Source organism: Myotis lucifugus, unplaced genomic scaffold, assembly GCF_000147115.1.
Source record: "Myotis lucifugus unplaced genomic scaffold, Myoluc2.0 scaffold_48, whole genome shotgun sequence".
In the NCBI taxonomy this organism is placed as follows: Eukaryota; Metazoa; Chordata; class Mammalia; order Chiroptera; family Vespertilionidae; genus Myotis; species Myotis lucifugus.
This window is the reverse complement of record NW_005871096.1, coordinates 7,215,709-7,234,145: the sequence shown is the minus strand read 5'-3', so window position 1 is coordinate 7,234,145 and position 18,437 is coordinate 7,215,709. Positions and strand designations below refer to the sequence as shown.

The 18,437-nt window shown below is 39.8% G+C and overlaps 1 protein-coding gene across 1 annotated transcript in view; it reads left to right on the top strand.

Annotated features, from left to right (window-relative positions):
* The window catches only part of DTHD1 (death domain containing 1), a 57,727-nt gene extending 49,532 nt beyond the window's left edge, over positions 1-8,195 (top strand). Inside the window, exons 8-9 of the mRNA XM_006088525.3 lie at positions 2,562-2,619; positions 7,670-8,195. Coding sequence (XP_006088587.1) covers positions 2,562-2,619; positions 7,670-7,989 — 378 coding nt within the window. The 3' untranslated portion in view covers positions 7,990-8,195. The remainder of the gene's footprint in view (positions 1-2,561; positions 2,620-7,669) is intronic.
* Positions 8,196-18,437: the final 10,242 nt, after the last annotated feature.

The following is an 18,437-nucleotide window of genomic DNA, read 5'->3' as shown; positions in this document are numbered from 1 at the left end:
GTTTGGCTTGGAGCTGACCCTGAGCACCAGGGAGATTTCAAAAGTACTGTGCAAGGCAAAAATAACGCACAGATAAAAATCCAGCAATACAAGAAAACAGGAGGGGAAGGGGAGGGGTCATTGAACTTCCCTGATGAAGAGGTCATGTGTGAGGCTAGCACAGGGCCCGGATGCCTTAAAGAGCCAGGGTGTCCTGTGCTGCTCCGCCGCACTCCACCGCCTCCATGGATCTGTGCCAGACGAAGGGCTTGGCTTGCATTTTCATGCGTGTGAAAATACATATATTTAAACACTAGAATCACTCTGAATGCATCAAGATGCTAGGAGACATCTCTGAAGAAAAAAAAATGACTGAGGGGAGAATTATTAATGTGAAGAGAAGAAAAAATGCAACATGTATCTCTTGTCCTGGATTCAATCAAGTCCACGTGCCCTTTGATGGGTATGGTAGAATGTGCTGCACTATTTAATTTGGCATTTCTCTTCTTGTTTTGAGAGTTTTAAGCACATAGTTGATGTCTTGAAAATTCTGTGTATTTTGCAGTGCTACAGTATTAGTATATTTGAACTTAAGTTGTTCGTTTGTTGTTTCTTAATTGCCTCCGATTAAAATTTCTTTTTTAAAAAATATATTTTTATTGATTTCAGAGAGGAAGAGAGAGATAGAAACATCAATGATGAGAAAGAATCACTGATCGGCTGCCTCCTGCATGCCCCCTACTGGGGACTGAGCCCGCACCCGAGTATATGCCCTTGATGGGAATAGAACCCAGGACCCTTCAGTCCACAGGCTGACGCTCTATCCACTGAGCCAAACTGGCTAGGGACGATTAAAATTTCTTAAGGGGAAATATATATATATACATATATATATATATATATATATATATGTATATATATATATATGTATATATACACACACACACATATATATAACTTTATATAAAATTTATGTAATGGCTATGACAAGAATCTCTATAAAAATATATTCAGAATTAATCAACTTGTATTGAGCGCTCATTATGATTTAGACAGTGTTCTACTCATTTGCATAGAGAATTTCCATCCTCCTTGAATCATCGCTGTAAAGTAGGCTTTTAAAAAAATATTTTGAAATAATTATAGATTCACAGAAATTCAAAAAAATAATAATACAGAGAGGTCCCATATAGTCCTCACCCAGTTGTCCCCAGTGGTTACATCTTATGGGACTAGAGTATGACATCAAACAGGAAGTTGTCATTGAAGTGCATGCACACTTCTATGTCATGTTATCACGTGTGAGATTTGTGGAACCACTGCACTCAAGATACAGAACTTTCCCATCCACCACAAAGATCTCCCTTGCGCTTCCGCTAACGGTCATTCCCCCACCATCCCTAATGCCTGGCAATCATTAATCTGTCCTACATCTTTATAAGCCTGTAATTTCAAGAATGACATGTAAATGAAACCAGGGAATGGTTGACCTTTTCACTCAGATGAGTTCTCTGAGGTCCATGCAAGTTGTTGCATGTATCAGTGACTTGTCCTTTTTATTGCTGAAAAGTATCCCACCATGTAGATGTATCACACTTCGTTCACCCATTGCAGAAAATATCAGCTGTTTTCAGTTTTCTGGCTACGACAAGTAGAGCTGCTATGAACATTGTGTACAGAATTTTGTGATGTGTATTTTTAAAAAATATATAAATCACTTTTCAGAGCTGAGATAGAGGAGATAAAGTGTCCGGAGCACAGAACAGGTTTCCAAACCCAGATGTTTTTACTTTATTTCCTGTGCTGTTTCTAATGATCTCAGATTAAATGAGAACAAACTGTTCTACAGACAGTGTAGAAAAGTAATGATTATATTTTTTATTACATCTTGATAAACTATTGGTTTTAGAATAATATCTGCTCAAAGACTTGATTATTTTTAGCATCCTGTATGCACATTGATTTGCTCATTTATTCATTAACACTATTGTTTTAGTGCCATTAGGTGCCAGGGCCTGTGCTGTGTCACAACAGGTGCCTGCCCCATGAAGTCCTTTCCAAAATACTATGTTTACAGCACCGGGGTAGTTTGCTGGTTTAATAGTTTTAAGTTATACTTGAAAAAATGTTTACTCACAGATAACTGCTATAACAATAGTTAAATCTGTGTTCTTTTTTAAAATTTTTATATTGAGTTTTGGAGAGAGAGGAAGGGAGAGGGAGAGAAAAACATCATCGGCAGCTTCCTGCACAACCCCCTCCCAGGGATTGATCCTGCAACCGAGGAATGTACCCTGACCTTTAGGTGCCTGAGACAATATCCAACCAATAAAGTCACACCAGCCAGGGCTAAATGTGTATTCTCAGATTTAAATTTTTTGAAAGATTTGGGTTAACATATTTTGCCTCATCGTAGGAAAGCAATTGCTGAGCATGCATGCACAAATACACAATCTAATTTGCAAGGTATGCAATTCAATGCTGCTTTCAAATATGGGTGAGGATCAGATGGATTTTTATTTGTGACTTGTTCACAAATTAATGATTTCTTCTACTTAATCTATGTCTCTTTTCCCCAATAGCATGAAAAATTAATCAACCGGCCACAGAGTATCAAAAGAATTTCTACAGATCCTCTAGGTAAGAGTGCCCTCACTACAGAGCTGCTTTTTCTCTCTTATATTATACTAGAGGCCCGGTGCACCAAATTCATGCAAGGGGGGCTGGAGAGGGGGGGTTCCTAAGCCTGGTCTGTGCCCTCTCACAATCCGGGACCTCTTGGTGGATGTCTGACTGCTGATTTATGGGCCTAAACCAGCAGTCGGACATCCCTCTTGCAATCCGGGATGCTGCATGCACCAGTGACCATACTTTTCATACAGATGAAAGGCATCTTGCTGTTGTATGGACAGCTACATTTTTTTGCCCTGATTATAAAAAGTAGTATGTAACATGATCCTCCTGAAGCAGTAGTACTATTTTCCCCATCTTATGGGTGGAAAACTGAAGCAGAGAGAAGTTAAGTAATTGGCTTTGTCACACAGTTATAAGTGTCAGAATCAGGGCTGACCACAAAATGTGCAAGCCAGAGTCTATCCATATGATCGCTGCATCATCCTGTTTTTTCAGAGTTAGAGTAGCCTTGCCAGGTTTTAATTTTTAAATCTAAGAAACTGTTCCCAATATATAGGGTAGGGTCTCTAGGCCTGGCTGGCGATCAGGGCCAATCGGTGGGGTGACTGGCAAGGCAATTGGGGGGCTCCTGCTGGCACCCACCTTGGCCGGCCTGGCAGCACCTTCTTGCCAGCCCTGCCCCCTACTGCTGCCACCACCGGTCGCCTCCCTTTACGGGGTGACCGGCGGGGTGATGGGGGGCCTTGGCTGGCCTGGGGCCTGCGGGCTGGGGGCAGCTCCTGCATTGAGCATCTGCCCCCTGGTGGTCAGTGCTCATCATAGCTACTGGTCGTTCTGCTGTTCGGTCAGTTTTCATATTAGGCTTTTATTATATAGGATATTTTATGCAAATTCTTTTATAAAAATGAATAGAGAACTTTGCAGTTCAATAATCATTAAGTTTATCACCCTAATAAATGTTTTCCTTTGGAAGTCATGCATGTTTAATTCAAAGCATACTCGAATGTAGACAGAGTTAAATTTATATTAAAATCTATAAGAAATATAAAGTCTACTAAGCAATATTTTACTAAGATAACTAGTAATTGCTTAGTTTGGTAAGTAGACCAGTGCAGTTTTTTTCTGAAATGCTGACTATTAATTGTGACTCTTAAAGTTTGGTCACCTCAAATCTACATTTGAGGGCAATATACTTTAAACGGAGGTATACTGGTATGAAACCACAACAGAAACCTGTGCTTTTTATTGTGGTTATGCATAAATCACTTACATAACAATGATGGGGATTGCAGGGTAGAATTGGACAGTTTTATTCTATTTTAGCCTTTGAAACAATTCATTTTGTGATGTTAATAGTGACTTTAATCCTTTATTGGTCTCCAGAAAACACATGAGTGTGTTTCACTTCAGTGTTAAACCCACCACCGATGGCAAAGCCTTCCCTTCAGGGGTTACCTTTATAGATTTGTACAGAAAACGTCCAGCCTTACTGAATTACACTAGAAGAAAGTAGGCTGGGAATAAACCTTAGTGCTATACATCCTCTCGAGGCACTAAAACTGCTTTCAAAGAGACAGCAGGTGACACAGCAAAACAAAACAGAAAACACCAAAGCTACCCCCTACTCCCCTCACACACCTCCGCCAAACAAGAAACCAAATGAAACCAAATGAAAAACAGCAGTAGATGAAAGCCCAGGAAGTTTGTTAACTTTTGAAGAATCTGATGTTCAAATAACTCTCACTGCCATTGTCACAACCATGGGAGGGCACAGGGCACCCTGCTCTTCCCTACCTGCACCAGGAAGTCCTAGGTTGTTACACTTTGTGGTCTTACCATACCAATACCATCTGAGCTGCTGCAGGAAGGGTGATGGGAGGTGAGGTTAGAGCAGGATTAAACTATAAAAAGCTTTAAATGCTAAGTTAGTTAAGGCATTCAGACAATAGTTTATGAGAGATGTATTAACAAGGAAAAATAAGATCTGCTTAGACTGAAAACTTCTCTTTATTAGTTGTATGGAAGACTAAAGTTAGATAAAACTGATAGCAGTGATATGAATTAGAACCCGGGTTCCGACAATTCTCCAGAAAAGAGAGATAGGTCATGACTAAGAGTGGGTCAGTAAGGCCGAAAACTGGGGGAAATAGCTGAAACATGTTTACCAGTAGAGTTAGAACCAGTTGAACTTTGTTGGTACAGGGGATAAGAAATAGGCTTTGAGAAATTAGAATAATAGAACATGTTTTAGCTTACTCAATTGAGTGGTCACATTTACTGAAAAAGTTGATAGAGTGAAGGATCAGGTGAAAGAAGGAAAGGCCAAAGTTGATTTTGATTTGAGAAATAGAGAGTGGTATATCCTGGTAAAGATAACTGGGAAATGAACATTGCATATGCTATACCAGGATCTAGGAAAACAAAGCCACAGATGAAGATCTAGTAGATGTGGGCTGTTTCACAAAGAGTAGATGGCTGAGGCGATAAGAGTTGATGAGTTCATTGAGGGGAGAGGATAGAAATAGAAGAGGCCTGAGATCGGCAGCACTAATTCAGCTGTATCAGGAGGAAGAGACTCAGCAATGTAGAAGAGGGAACCCAAGGGAAGCGGTAAAACGCCTTGTGAAGTCAGATGAGACAGACTGAGAATCAGCTGTTGTAAGGAGTAATTAGGAGGGCTCTGGGAAAACTGGAAAGGCTTCAGTAGAGTTTTAAAAGAGGGTCCAGAATCCCTAAAGCAAGGGTTTATGAAGTGAGCCGGCAGAGATGAACTTGAGGCATCAAGTTTACATTAGGCATTAAAAGATTTTATGGTAAAAGGTGTAACATTTATACAATCTGAAGAGAAACCACAGTATAGGGAATATAGTCAATAATATTGCAATAACTATAAATGGTGCCAGGTGCATACTGGAAATATCCGGGGGGAACACTTTGTAAACTATGCGATTGTCTAACCACTATGCTGTACACCTGAAACCAATACAAAATAATATTGAAAGTTAAAAAAAAAGATAAAATAAAGATCCTTGTCCTTTAGCTCTGAAAACAAACATAAAAGATTTTATGGGAAGGGAAGGAAGTGGTAGCTCAGTAGATTGAAAGAGTAGCAGAAGCAGAGAAATAGGAGGCTTGAGAGTGTTTGTAAGAAGTATGGCAAGAACCTGTGGTGAGGAGGAGACTAAGGAACAGGTGTGAAGGGAAATAATGATGAAAAACACTGTGATGGATGGAACGTGGCAAACACCAGGAGTTAGATTTTGTAAGAAAATGATTGTGAAATGAAAATAAGGTTATGAGAACTTAGGTCAAATGGCGTTGGGTAAAGTAGGAGAAACAGACATTGGCCGAGTGACACAGAATGCATGTGAGTGTGGGGCTTAAGGATGGTAGAAGATCCTTAAGGATGGGGCATTGCTCTGGAAAACTTTAAATGGAGTGCAGGAAAAAGATTTTTTAATGGATTTGTAATCTACTAAGGGCTTAAATAGTGGAAAAAACATAGAGTTTCTTGATCACATTCACCATAGGTTCATAACCCTGGACGGCCTGATAGTTAAATGTAGTGTGAGTCAAGCAGGATTGGGGATGGACAGGTTGAGAGCAATGAAAGCTAAAGAGGACAGCATAGTTTAAGGAAGATCCAAGACCCTTCTTGATGTACACAGCTGGTTGTTAGAAGCATCATGTGACACCCAGTAAGTAGGTTTGACCAAATGACTGAGGGCATCAAAGGAATTGGTATATTAGTAGTGATGTGGGCAAGAAGAATATGAAGCAGGAGCAATGAAACAGAGGCTGTGGAAGTTTAGGAGGTGCTGGTGGGCAGTAATATGGAGAAGCTGAGGCCAAGGAGGTGGAATAATTCTGGTTGATGATGAAACATGAGAACTGGCCATGAGAGTCAGTATCCAACATGGAGTCACACGCAAATCATTGATGTTGACAAGATTAAGGAACTATACGGTCAGTGATGGTACTGATGGCCAAGGCAGTTGCTGATAATTCTGCCTGCTGAAGGCAACAGACAGATGATGTGGGCAGGGAGAGAAAGGCCTGTAGCATGGACATCAAAATCCATATGCTGCAGAATGCTGGTTTGAAAGTGACAATGGAGAGCAAGAATGTGTTGACTCCACTTCCCGGTAGCCTTCACAGAAAAGTGGAATGACTCATAGTGTAAAATCAGGTGTGTTTGAGTGAGCAGGTCAATGGGAAGGAATACTTGAGTGAAAGGTGGCACAAGACCAGGGAAAATGGTGCGGGGTGAGCATGAGTGGGAAAGTGACTGTGAGGCAGACTAGTGCTGGATGTGGAAGGAGAGAGAGAGTAAGGTTGGGGGTATTACTGAGAGTGATGGGTCTGAGTTACACAATGAAGAAAATAACAACAGAAAAATGAATCGTGAGGTTAAGGTGGTAGATGAGAGTCACAGGGTAAGGGACGAAGTATGCTGAGCACACACGATATATTCAAAGGAGATGTTTGTGGTTCTGAATACTAGTCTGGAGGGCAGGGGAAATGTTGGTGTGGAGAACCTTCCACAGAACTGATCTGTGGGGAATGGATCTTGTTGAGTTTGTGGGTGTCTGTAGTGGGGTGTGTGTGTGTGTGTGTGTGTGTGTGACAATTGTCCAGGTGCTCCTAACACTTAGGCATCAGATTAGTACTAATTAAGGAAAGTATTTTTTGAACCTAAAAAATATCCTTTACCATACATGCTACTTATAATAGGGTTGGGGGCTTGTTAAAAATGCCAAGTTTTGCCCCCCTCCTCGTCCTAATTAAGTAGACTCTCTGAGGCAGGGTGACAAACCATTGCACAAGCCCATTTGGCTCTTGGGAAAGTTAACATTTGAGAAGCATTTTCAACCCTCTGTAGGAGAACACCCCAGAAATTCAAAGGCTCTCAATGGTCCAACTGGGTGGTCCCAAATCTTCCTGCTGCTCAGGGGACAAACCAGAGAGCACTTAGATTCCTGTGAACAGGGATGGAGGATGAGATGAGCACATGCCCCAAGAAAGAGCCCTAACACTGTTCCCCTGTGCCTGGCAGAAGCCCTCTGGGATAACCTGCTCTACTGGTTGGCCGAGGAGCTCTCAGAAGAAAACGCCACGAGTCTCTCCTCGTCCCTCCCCCTTCGCCGCAGCACCATTCAGCTCATCAAACTGAAGAACCCAGATGATCTCACAGGACAGATCCACGAACTCCTCTGCTCCTGGAAGAAATCACTCCCGAATTCCACCGATAAGCTTCGCCTTCTGGCTCGCCATCTCCGCAAGATCGGCAGGAGTGATCTTTCGGAAGAGCTCAAGTTCAAGTGGGAAAATAAAGTGTTCACCGAGCCACAGCAGGGGTTGGAGGTGGCAGAGTAAAGCCGGTTGCTCTTCCTTTGGGTCAGAGTTGGCTGTAAGATTGTTTTCTGTCAACATTTTACTAGGGGCTCCTGGTAATGGTGTCTGAAGTGAATCTATTTGATAGATGTGCTACTGAGACCAGGGGCAAAGCACTAGTCAGACAATAAAAAGATTCCTAGGTCTGAGTGCTCCTTCATGGGTCAGGGATATGTGTTGTGCAAGCATGACCGTCTTGGGTCCAGCCGAACTTAATGGCATTTGCAATAAGGTTTTCTCTGTTCACATTTTAATAGGTGAAGTCTCTAAGTGTAAAGGAAAGATATGATATATAGAATCCATTTTTATTGTTTTAACAATAGCAATATAGGCAACAATACACTGTTATCTAGCTACATAAAAGGAAAATAGTTATCCAGGATTCCAAGCAATTAGTCTTCATTACGGGATGCAGTGGAGCCCATAGGTAACAATGCCAAATAATCTGGGCTGCGGAGACCTGACATAGATGATAGCAAATCACTTCTAGAAAACAGACAGGTTCTAAATAAGTGAAATATAGGATAACACTTCATTCATTTACTGCCACAAACCTTTCTTTTACTAAAATGTAGCCTGGAATAGGGAAAAACCTCATGTTTTATTACTAGTGGGATGAGGGAAGTGCAGAGGATCTGAAAGAATTCACCTACTTAGGAAAAAACTCTGCTTATAAATCAGTTTGAGAAAAACCTTATTACATGAGCCCTATTTAAAAAGTTAAAAAAAACAACAACCCACAAACTAAAAGAAAAAATAGTAATTATCTGAGCCCCTTCATCACTAATAATCCCTGTTAATGTCTGATGCATAAGCTCTGAGACTTTGTAAAACCTAAAGCCCCTTTGCTCCCTGCACAGCATGAAATGAAAGGGACATTACATTAGTAACCAATGTCTTTGAATGTTTTAATAGCTGCTTAAAATCTCATTTCATAGCATTGCCATATTAATTTTAGTATTACCTGTTTTGAAAAATGTAATGATGTAGTACTTTTTTATTTCTGGCTTTTTTATTCAACTTTATGTTGTTGAAATTTATCCATGTTGTTTGGCAATAGTTTGTTTCTTCTCATTAATATATAATATTCCATTATATGCATATACTACAAATAAATGTCTATTCCACTGTAGATAACATTTCAGTAGATTTCTGTTTGGAGCTATTATAAACAGTGTTTTTATGAACATCTGTACCTACCTTTAGTGAATATATATAGTTATTTCTCCTCAGTATGTAGCTGAGAGCATCATAAGTAGTTATCAGAATTAACTTAACCTTTCCCCTGTTATTGTATAAGATTGGATTTGTGCATTGCTGGGGACCCTCAGCCTGGCCTGAGATTGTGACAGGCTAAGGAGATTGGGGCCAGGGAAGGACCACAGGAGGGCTCCAGGGCTTGTCCAGCCCATCTTGCCCAGTCCTGATAGGCCAGACCCCAGCAGCAAGCTAACCTGCTGGTCGGAGCTTCTGCCCCCTGGTGGTCAATGTGCGTCATAGCGGCTGGTCGAACGGTCAAACAAATGGTGGGACACTTAGCATATTAGGCTTTTATTATATAGGATTCAGTTGACTTCCTTCTTTTCATAAAAATAACACTACAATGACTACTTTTCTACATATGCATGTGAACTATTATTTCTTTGGGATAAACTTTTAGAAATGGGATTACCTGCTGTTAACATATTTTAGGCTCTTGATAGAAATTGACAGATTTCCACTTTATATTCTTTTTTTTTTAAAATATATTTTATTGATTTTTTACAGAGAGGAAGGGAGAGAGATAGAGAGTTAGAAACATCGATGAGAGAGAAACATCGATCAGCTGCCTCCTGCACATCTCCTACTGGGGATGTGCCCACAACCCAGGTACATGCCCTTGACCGGAATCGAACCCGGGACCCTTCAGTCCGCAGGCCGACGCTCTATCCACTGAGCCAAACCGGCTTCGGCTCCACTTTATATTCTAATCATCAAGTTATGAAGATTCTTAGCAAAACAGCATTTTCAAATATATCTAAAAATGAATCAACCTGAAGCACATAACATGAAATCCTACATCCCAGGAAAGCCTGGATTGTCTTCAATTGCTTTATTGAGGAAAAAAGATATTGACTTAAATCTTTTACAGCATCTCCTCTACTAATGAGTGGAGTATTTTTCATTGACATTTCAAAAAGTATCAGGAAGAATAATAATATAGCAGACATGTGGACAGATTTTCAGGATGTCAGAGAGCTATGGTATCCAACAACAGCTAAATTCCAATGAGAAGCTGTTAAATTCATTTATTCAACAGATATATGTTGAACACAAATTCTGGGTCAGGCAGTCTATTCTATGCTAGAAGAACAAAACAAGTAAGAGACAGCCCCCAGGATGTTTTTGTTTGAAGGAAGAGTGAATGAATGAGATCAACAGGCTGTTATTGCCTGTAATGAACCAGGCTCTTAATGTTGAGCTCTTTACAGGAATTCACTCATTTAATTCTCCTAACCTCCTGTGAGGTAGGTACACCGCCCATTCTATGAGAGGAAACTGGAGATTGGAGAGATTGAGTGCCTTGCCTAAAATCACAAGTAAGTGAGTGACATAACCAGGATTCAAATGCATGCTGCCACCAAATTAAAAAGAAGAAAGGAAAAAGTATATATATATATATATTCCATTTTCCTAAACATTCTGTATTTCTACTTCTCATTTTGCAAAACAACATTTCTAATTCATATCAGTGGTGCAAATAGATAGAAGTTTTGAGGATGAGGATGAGGATGGGGGAGGGGGCAGGTGATGGGAGGGGAGTGTGATGTTGACATCCTTGATATTTGTCCCAGCTCAATTGGTTAAATGTTCTCTTAGACTTGTTTAAGGGACTGACAGGTTAGGGCAATATTGAAAATTGACTTAATCATAAATTGGTGGTGCATAAATACTGTGTGTTTGTTTTATTTCCAGCAAATAACAGTAGTCACCAGTAATTAGAGCTACTTTGCCACAACTTGACTCTTCAGGTACATCAAAAGCCCTTCAAAACAGTGGCTGTAAAATAGGACCATTTAGCAATTAAGCCTTAGACCTCGTTACTGAGGTGCCTGTTTCATACCAGAGGGTAAGAATGCTTTCACTATATAGAGAGCCAATCTACACATCTTGAATAACAAGAATTTCATTTATGAAAAGCCTTTACAACCACCCTTTTGCTAATTATTAAACACCAAACTTTACAAATGAAATAGATCTAAGATATATTATTCTAATGAACAAAACTTGTGATGTTAAACCATAGTTACCTTCACCAATGCTTACCAGATCTGCAGTGTACATTTGTGATGAAAAACAATTGATTATTCCTAAAAAATGCAGCTTAAATGGACACATACACACTATCACACTGTATATTCTGAAGCATTTGAGAGTGAAATAGAAGCACCTTAACAAGTGAGGGAGACTTTGACAGCATCATAATCCAGTTTTCAAAACAGCTAAATTTTGCAGGGAAAGTTCCATTTTCCTAACTCAGTGTTTCTAAATGGAGGTGTTATTGGCATTTTGAATGGGATATTTTTTACGTAACCTGAGTTGGCGCCTGCATTGCAGGCCACTCAGCATCCCTGGCTTGTGTTCACCATGTGGACAGAGCCTCTTACCCCCATCAGAGTAACTGTGAGAAACAAAATTCTTCCCACACATTCTAGTTATGAGGGGGGTGGGAGAGCACAGAAATGCTATAACTGGACTTAAGAATGGGTTCCATGGACTGTAAGGGGGGGTGTTGAGAATCATTGTTTTAATCAACTTTTGGTTTGAAGCAGAGCATAATATAAAGGTGGGGAGGAGGGGGAGAGGGAAAATACATTAAGAGAAACTAAGAACATTATAAGCAAAAGAGGGCCCTACCTTAAACTCTCCAACTGCTGTCACTGTTTGCAAGAAAAGTCAACTGCTGTCTGTTGACTTGTCCAGAAATATTCTCTAAGAGGATCCCCTCTGAGTTATAATCCAGGGCTGTGGTATAGAACGAGAAGTTTGTCTAAGGGTCAGAGCAGGCTCCTTGGGGTTCAAAGAGCAATACTTCAGAGGAAAAGGAAAATACTAGGTTAGGTAAAAATAGTGGCTATTGCAGGTTCCCTAGTTCCCCATAGCTTAACCCAAGTACACAGGGCTTCTGTGATTTTCTTACAGGATAGCGAGAAGCTACAGAAATTCCAAGGCAGGAGGAATAGGGAAACTGAAACAAACAAACAAACAAACAAAAAACAACAAAAAAGAATTAAACAAGGCCAAACAGTTTGGCAGCCTGCAGCCAGCTTGTAAATAGCAAGCCCTTACCTTCCCCAACCAAGGACACTTGAAAGCAAATAGTTAATGTCTCCCGCAAAGACAGCAGAGAGGGAGGAAGGGGATGGAAGAGTGCAGTCTTATCTCATCCCACTCCCTAAACAGAAAAGCCAGCAGTCTTGGGGCTTGGCAAGATAAAATTGCCAGGTGCTCCTCACACATTCTGGGCAAGCCACAACAAAGTATAAGAGGGACCTTGAAAATTGAGCTGTTCCAGACCAGGGAGGGTGGGTAGGTGAGAAGAGATCAACCAAAGAATTGTATGCATATATGCATAACCTGTGGACACAGACAATAGGGTGGTGAAGGCCTGGGGCAGGGGCGGGTGGTGGGGGGAGGAGACAGAAGAGGTCAATTGAGGGAGGGACACATGTAAAACTTTCAACAATAAAAATGTTTAAAAAATAAATAAATAAAATAAAATGCTTACCACCAGAAAAAGAAGAAAGAAAAAAAAAAAAAGAAAGAAAATTGATCTGTTCCAAGATATTCCTTTGGCAGAGGAATTTAAAGATCTATAGACAGAAAAGTATATAAGGAAAAAACCCCCACTCTACTCGCTCTTCAGATTAGCTGGGAGCCCATCCGTGCATTATGCCCTATTATAGATTTGCTTGCCTTGCTTCTTTAATAAATTTGCATGTTTTGCTTTCTCAATAAATTACTTTCTTAATAAAGTGGCTTTATCACAACACAAACATCTAGAGTCACTCATTTGAATTCATTCATACGAGAAGACAGGAACTGAGGTAGGGACAGCCCTCTCCCTCTAACTCAGGTGGCTGTCCCGTAAGACCTTTCTTGCCTCTGAGAGAGTTGCCTGTACCAATCTGACATCAACAGCATATCCCTGTGCCATGTCTAGGTGTTTTGACAGATGTCACTTCTTTTAATCCTCAACTCACTGCTTCTCCCAGGTTTCCTCCACTGGCACTTCCAATTTCCCCCATTCTGCATTTATTACATAACACAGTAAACACTTTACATTTTAATTGTAATTATTATTTATTTGGTAATCCCCCACCTTAGTTCAGGCTATGTAAGGGCTAGGAAGCTTGTATCTTGTATTCAATGATGCAATCCTATCACTTAGGAACATTCCTGTCACCCATGAATGTTTCTTTGTTTTGTTATATTTATTTGACAAATGAGAAAACTGCAGCTCAGAGTTACAGTGACACCCACCCAGTGGTACAGCCTGGATTAGAACTCAAATGATTCTGTTTTTTAAAGTTCTTTTTCCTCTATTTCCAAATTTCTGTCCTTGCCTCTTCCTTCCCTCCACCTTACTCCTCACTCTTCCATAACCTCATGTCACATTTTCTCAGTTCCCTGAATACCCAAGGCTGGGTTAATTGTCCATGGCACCTATTCTTAAGCAAGTTATAGCACTTTATTTTGAAGTTATAGTACTTTTATACCCTGCTGTAATCACCTACCTATCTGTGTTTTTCTCTAATCAGTATAGTGTGTAAGTTTCTTGATGGCAGAGAGTGATTTCTGTTCATTACTAAATTTCTAAGACCTCAACACAGGACCTAGCACATAGTAGGCACCCAATAAGTTTCTGTTAAATAAATGCATGAATAATATCTACGTGCTCACATGCTAGGACCCTCTTTTCCTGTTTCTTCTTCCTTCTGGAAGAAACCCGTGGTTATTTTTCAAAAGGTAAAAATTAGCTTGGACTTCAAACATCTGCCCTTCCATTTATCAGACTGGAATAACAGGCACAGAGGAAGCCAGCTGCACAGTTAACGATACAGTATTTCCCCCCCCCAAACACCCTTGCAGCTGTAATGTGTCGCCTTCTTTGAGTGACCGCTGTTGTTTTTTATACACTGAAAATCTTTGTTTTCCTAAATCACAGGCTGTGAGAAACTTTGCTGTTTGAAATCACATCAGTAAGAATTTAATATCCCTGTCTTGTCCAAGCCACCTTGACACAGAAAAGCAGTCTTGATTGACAAGCCACAGGCAGAACTTCTGCTACAGGGTTTCTGGATGCAACATTGCACACCCGTCTCAACAATGATGCTCTAAGAAAGCGGGGCCCTGGGTCCACTTGGCAGTGCAGACCTAAAGCTGATCCCTACACAGCTCTGTTTTCTTTCCAGCCCATCCAAACACAACTCCACCCAACGCCTATGTCCTAAAATAACTCTGTTTTTGCCTTTGTTTAGTGAGACATCACTGTCCCTTTGGCATGCAATCTCCCTCATTGCAGAATCAATAAACCTGACCTTGTTGAACTGTAGGTGTGTCCCTGATGGCCTTAAGCTGACTGGGCTCAGGCGCCCATGCTTGTGTGCTCTCTAATGGGCTGCAGGATAGAACCAGCAGGGGGTGCCTGGACTTGTTCTGAGAAATTCTGATTGACATGCTCTAGAGCGGATCCTGGGAGTCACCGTTGGTTCTGCAGCCAGGTCTAAGAATTATTTCTGTAGCCAAATGGACCCAGAAATAACTGAAGTGGGTGTTAAAAATCAGGTTTATAGAACTGCAACTCAGTTTTCTAAATCAGAAACGATGGCTACCGACCTGAGGAATCTGCACTCTTGGTGAATACGTGAAGTGATGCTTATATCCCCGGAAGTTTTAGGGAACTGCCTACTTCCTGTCCAAAGCACTCTCTCAGTTTTATTTTTATGTTTCATGGTTAGCACAGAACCAAGAGTAACCCAGGAAAGAAACAGAAGGAAACAGAGCAGGCTCTGTGCTGTGATAAATGGAAAAGGCTTTTTCCTCTCAGTTTATAGTTGTCTTTTGAGTCAATTTATCTGTTCCCAAGACTGAGCAGGGTGGGGTCAGGAGCCGAGGCCAGGAACTGGGATAGTTCGGAAGGAGGAACCCTTGACCCAGGCCTCCTAGTAACAGAGGAACCAAATATAGAGTTTTATTACTCTCTTAAGGAGAAGATCTGTGCCACAGTCATAAAGATGAACTGACTTCCCTGGAAGCCGATTATTGTATATTTTCAATCTGGTCCCATTAATAGACTACCTACCCAATCATATACTGTAAATTGCATTTTTTAGAATTTTCTCTCATTTTAAAGAACAGATTTATGTTCCATTGCATTTTTGTGTGCTACGATTTTTAGAAATGCATTGTGCTATGTTCTCTCCCTTCAGACTCCTTTTTGATCATTCTTGCATCTGCTGAGGGCCTGAAGGATTGAGTAGCCCACTCTTTGCTCCACCTGAAAGGCTGTCTCTGTGCCAGACAAGTTGACATTGAATTTCAGAGGGAAGAGATTAACCAAATAATTTACATGCATATATGCATAGCCCATGGACACAGACAATAGGTGGTGAAGGCTAGGGCTGGGCGGGAACCAGGTGGAGGGAGGCAATGGGAGGGGGGAAGGGGGGACATCTATAATATTCTCAACAGTAAAGATAAAAAAATAAAATAAAACATATTTAAAAAGTCACTGCAAATGTCTACAATATACCACAAGAGGGCACTTGTGTCTCAGATAAAATTAAGAAAACTTTCAAGACTATAGAGAAATTCTCTTATGTTTTCAAAGAACTGTTCTACATGATTCTTTTAAAAAGTTGTTTTAGGGTAAAGGGGGCATAATTTGACTTATGGTTAATATATTGTTAATGTAATAGTCGATGATTCTGTGGCTAACTTTTCTAATATTCTGAAACGTCTAATTCCCAATTGACAAGAAACCAAGTATATAGAAACTGCTGTATTTATCCTGGCCTTTACATTATAGTGTACATTTTATTCCTTCAGTCAAAACAATAGGAATAATAATGCAATCTGGTATTAATCATTGAAACTGATAAGTAAAATTTCTTTGAAGTTGTCTGGAAATAGAAACTGAGAGTATAAACCAATAAATGCTATTGACTGGTGTGATTTTCAAACAATTTCTAATTTTTGAAAGGTTCTGAATGGAGTATTGCTATGCTTATCAATAAATAAAAAATGGCTCACACTATTCTCTTGGGAAAGCTTTTGTACAGACCTCTAAAATGGATCTCTAAATTAAGATTATTTAAAAACAATTAAGTAATATTTTTCAGAATATTATTTTTATTGTGTTTTACTAAAATCATGTTTCCTGAGATAAATTCTAAGAGAAGCTGAATATTTTTCCTTTCACAAAGCATCATAAAACACAAACCAAAGATTGGGCTGGCAATAGAGCAACACTTAAAACTCAAGCAGAAATGAGCAGCACACCGGAGAGTAGTAGAATATGCAAAGATGCAGGATGGTCGAGTGCCTTAAAACATGTGCTGCTCCTCTTTGAGAGAGGGTTGTACAGTCCTGTCACATTGATGCTACCCTTGGTCATGAGATTTAGGGTCCCCAGGAAAATGAGCACCATGATTTCACAGAGAGTTACAAACCAGTGAGTAGCTCACCATGTTTCTTTTCTCTCTGCGTTGAGACCAGCAATGTCCTATAGAGGGCTGGTTCATCTGCCTGGATCTGGGAACATGGGAGAGGTCTACAGCCTACCTGTGGCACACAGCATGAAAAATATAAGTGAAACTATTTTTTTCTTGCTGTAACTCTACTTTCCTGATTGATACCATTAATTTACCAAGCATAAGGAAGAAAACACTATGATTGGCTCCCAATGCTATCAGACTTTAGAAAAAGGACTCTATAAATAAGGCAAAAAGAAGAAACAGTGGTAAGAAGAGTGGCAGAATCACTGTTAACAGCAGACTGCTACAGAAAATGGGGTTGGGGGAGAGGGGGTAAAAGTCTTTATGAAATGGTATGTCCAGATGTTATGCCAAGTAGAAAGATTAATAATAGATACCAATGTACTGAATGTCACATGTGCCAAGCGCTTTTTATGTATCATTTTCTTTCATTTTTATAGCTATTCTTTAATTAGATGCTATTATTTTTCTTTCTTAGACAATAACACAAGTTTTGAAATGTTCATCTCATTCATGTATACATTCCCTGTTCACTTGTTCACTTATTCATAATTCAGTCAACAAGTATTAATTAAGCACCTATGATACACCAGCTGGGTAAAGTTAGGTTCTTAACGTCTGTCAGATTTCCAAGTCTATGTTCTCACCATTCCATAGAACTCATTTTTCATGGCCATTAGTCATTTAATTTAAACATTTCCATTTAACAAAATTGTTATGACTATGCAAGTCTCTGCAGCAGTTGAACTAGACGTCTTCATTCTTCCTTTTCTGTGAGATTCAGAGGTCTGTACAAAAGCTTTCCCAAGAGAATAGTGTGAGCAAATTTATGAGCACTTTTATTATCATGGTCTTTCACTTCAATGCACATATTTCCTACAATAGCCTTGATCTCTCCTCATTTATTATTTTCCTGTTCTTATCTGTGACTCATAGGTTAAATAGTCTTTGAATAGTTGACATGTTTTTGACAAGTCCCCATAATTTTTGTGCAAGATGGTCTTTATTTAACCTTAGTAATCTTCTGTAGCAATAGCTTCATGAATAATTTTAATTTTTTCTATTTATAATACATTTCTATAATAAAATGTCAAATACAATACATGGGAAATAAATGACCTTTATTTTAAGAGAATTATTTTCTATTTCAAGATCTATGTGAAATGTTACTTGGAATTACGAGAGGGGTTTGGACAACAAGCTATATAAAAGTGTTTATACAGCATGATTTTGAAAGTTTGTTAAATTCACAAATGCAAAAATTGGGCACAAAAGTAACAAATTGGTCATCCAACCAACAGTGTTATGAAGTGACACCTTGCCATGAGACTCTATCCCACGCTCCCCAAGTATAAGGGATCTTCTAGCGTCTCCCTCCAAGTGTGCTGCATTATTCATTCGTTTGTACTGTCAGGGTGCCCTCCAGCCAGGTTCAATTTCCTTTTCTTTCATTTTGACTTGTTACATTGAATTATATGTCTCCATTCAAAAAAATAACCTCCCTTCTTCTTTGTTCTTCCTGTGTATTTGGGAATGTACTTATCATTGGACTCAGTAGCATTGTTTCAATTAATGTCTCAAGTTGTCTTCCTGAAAGAGAATCATTTATGTCATGTATGTGTGTGACTTGCCTGTTTTGAATAACATGTAAAGAAGTTAAATTGCTGCTTC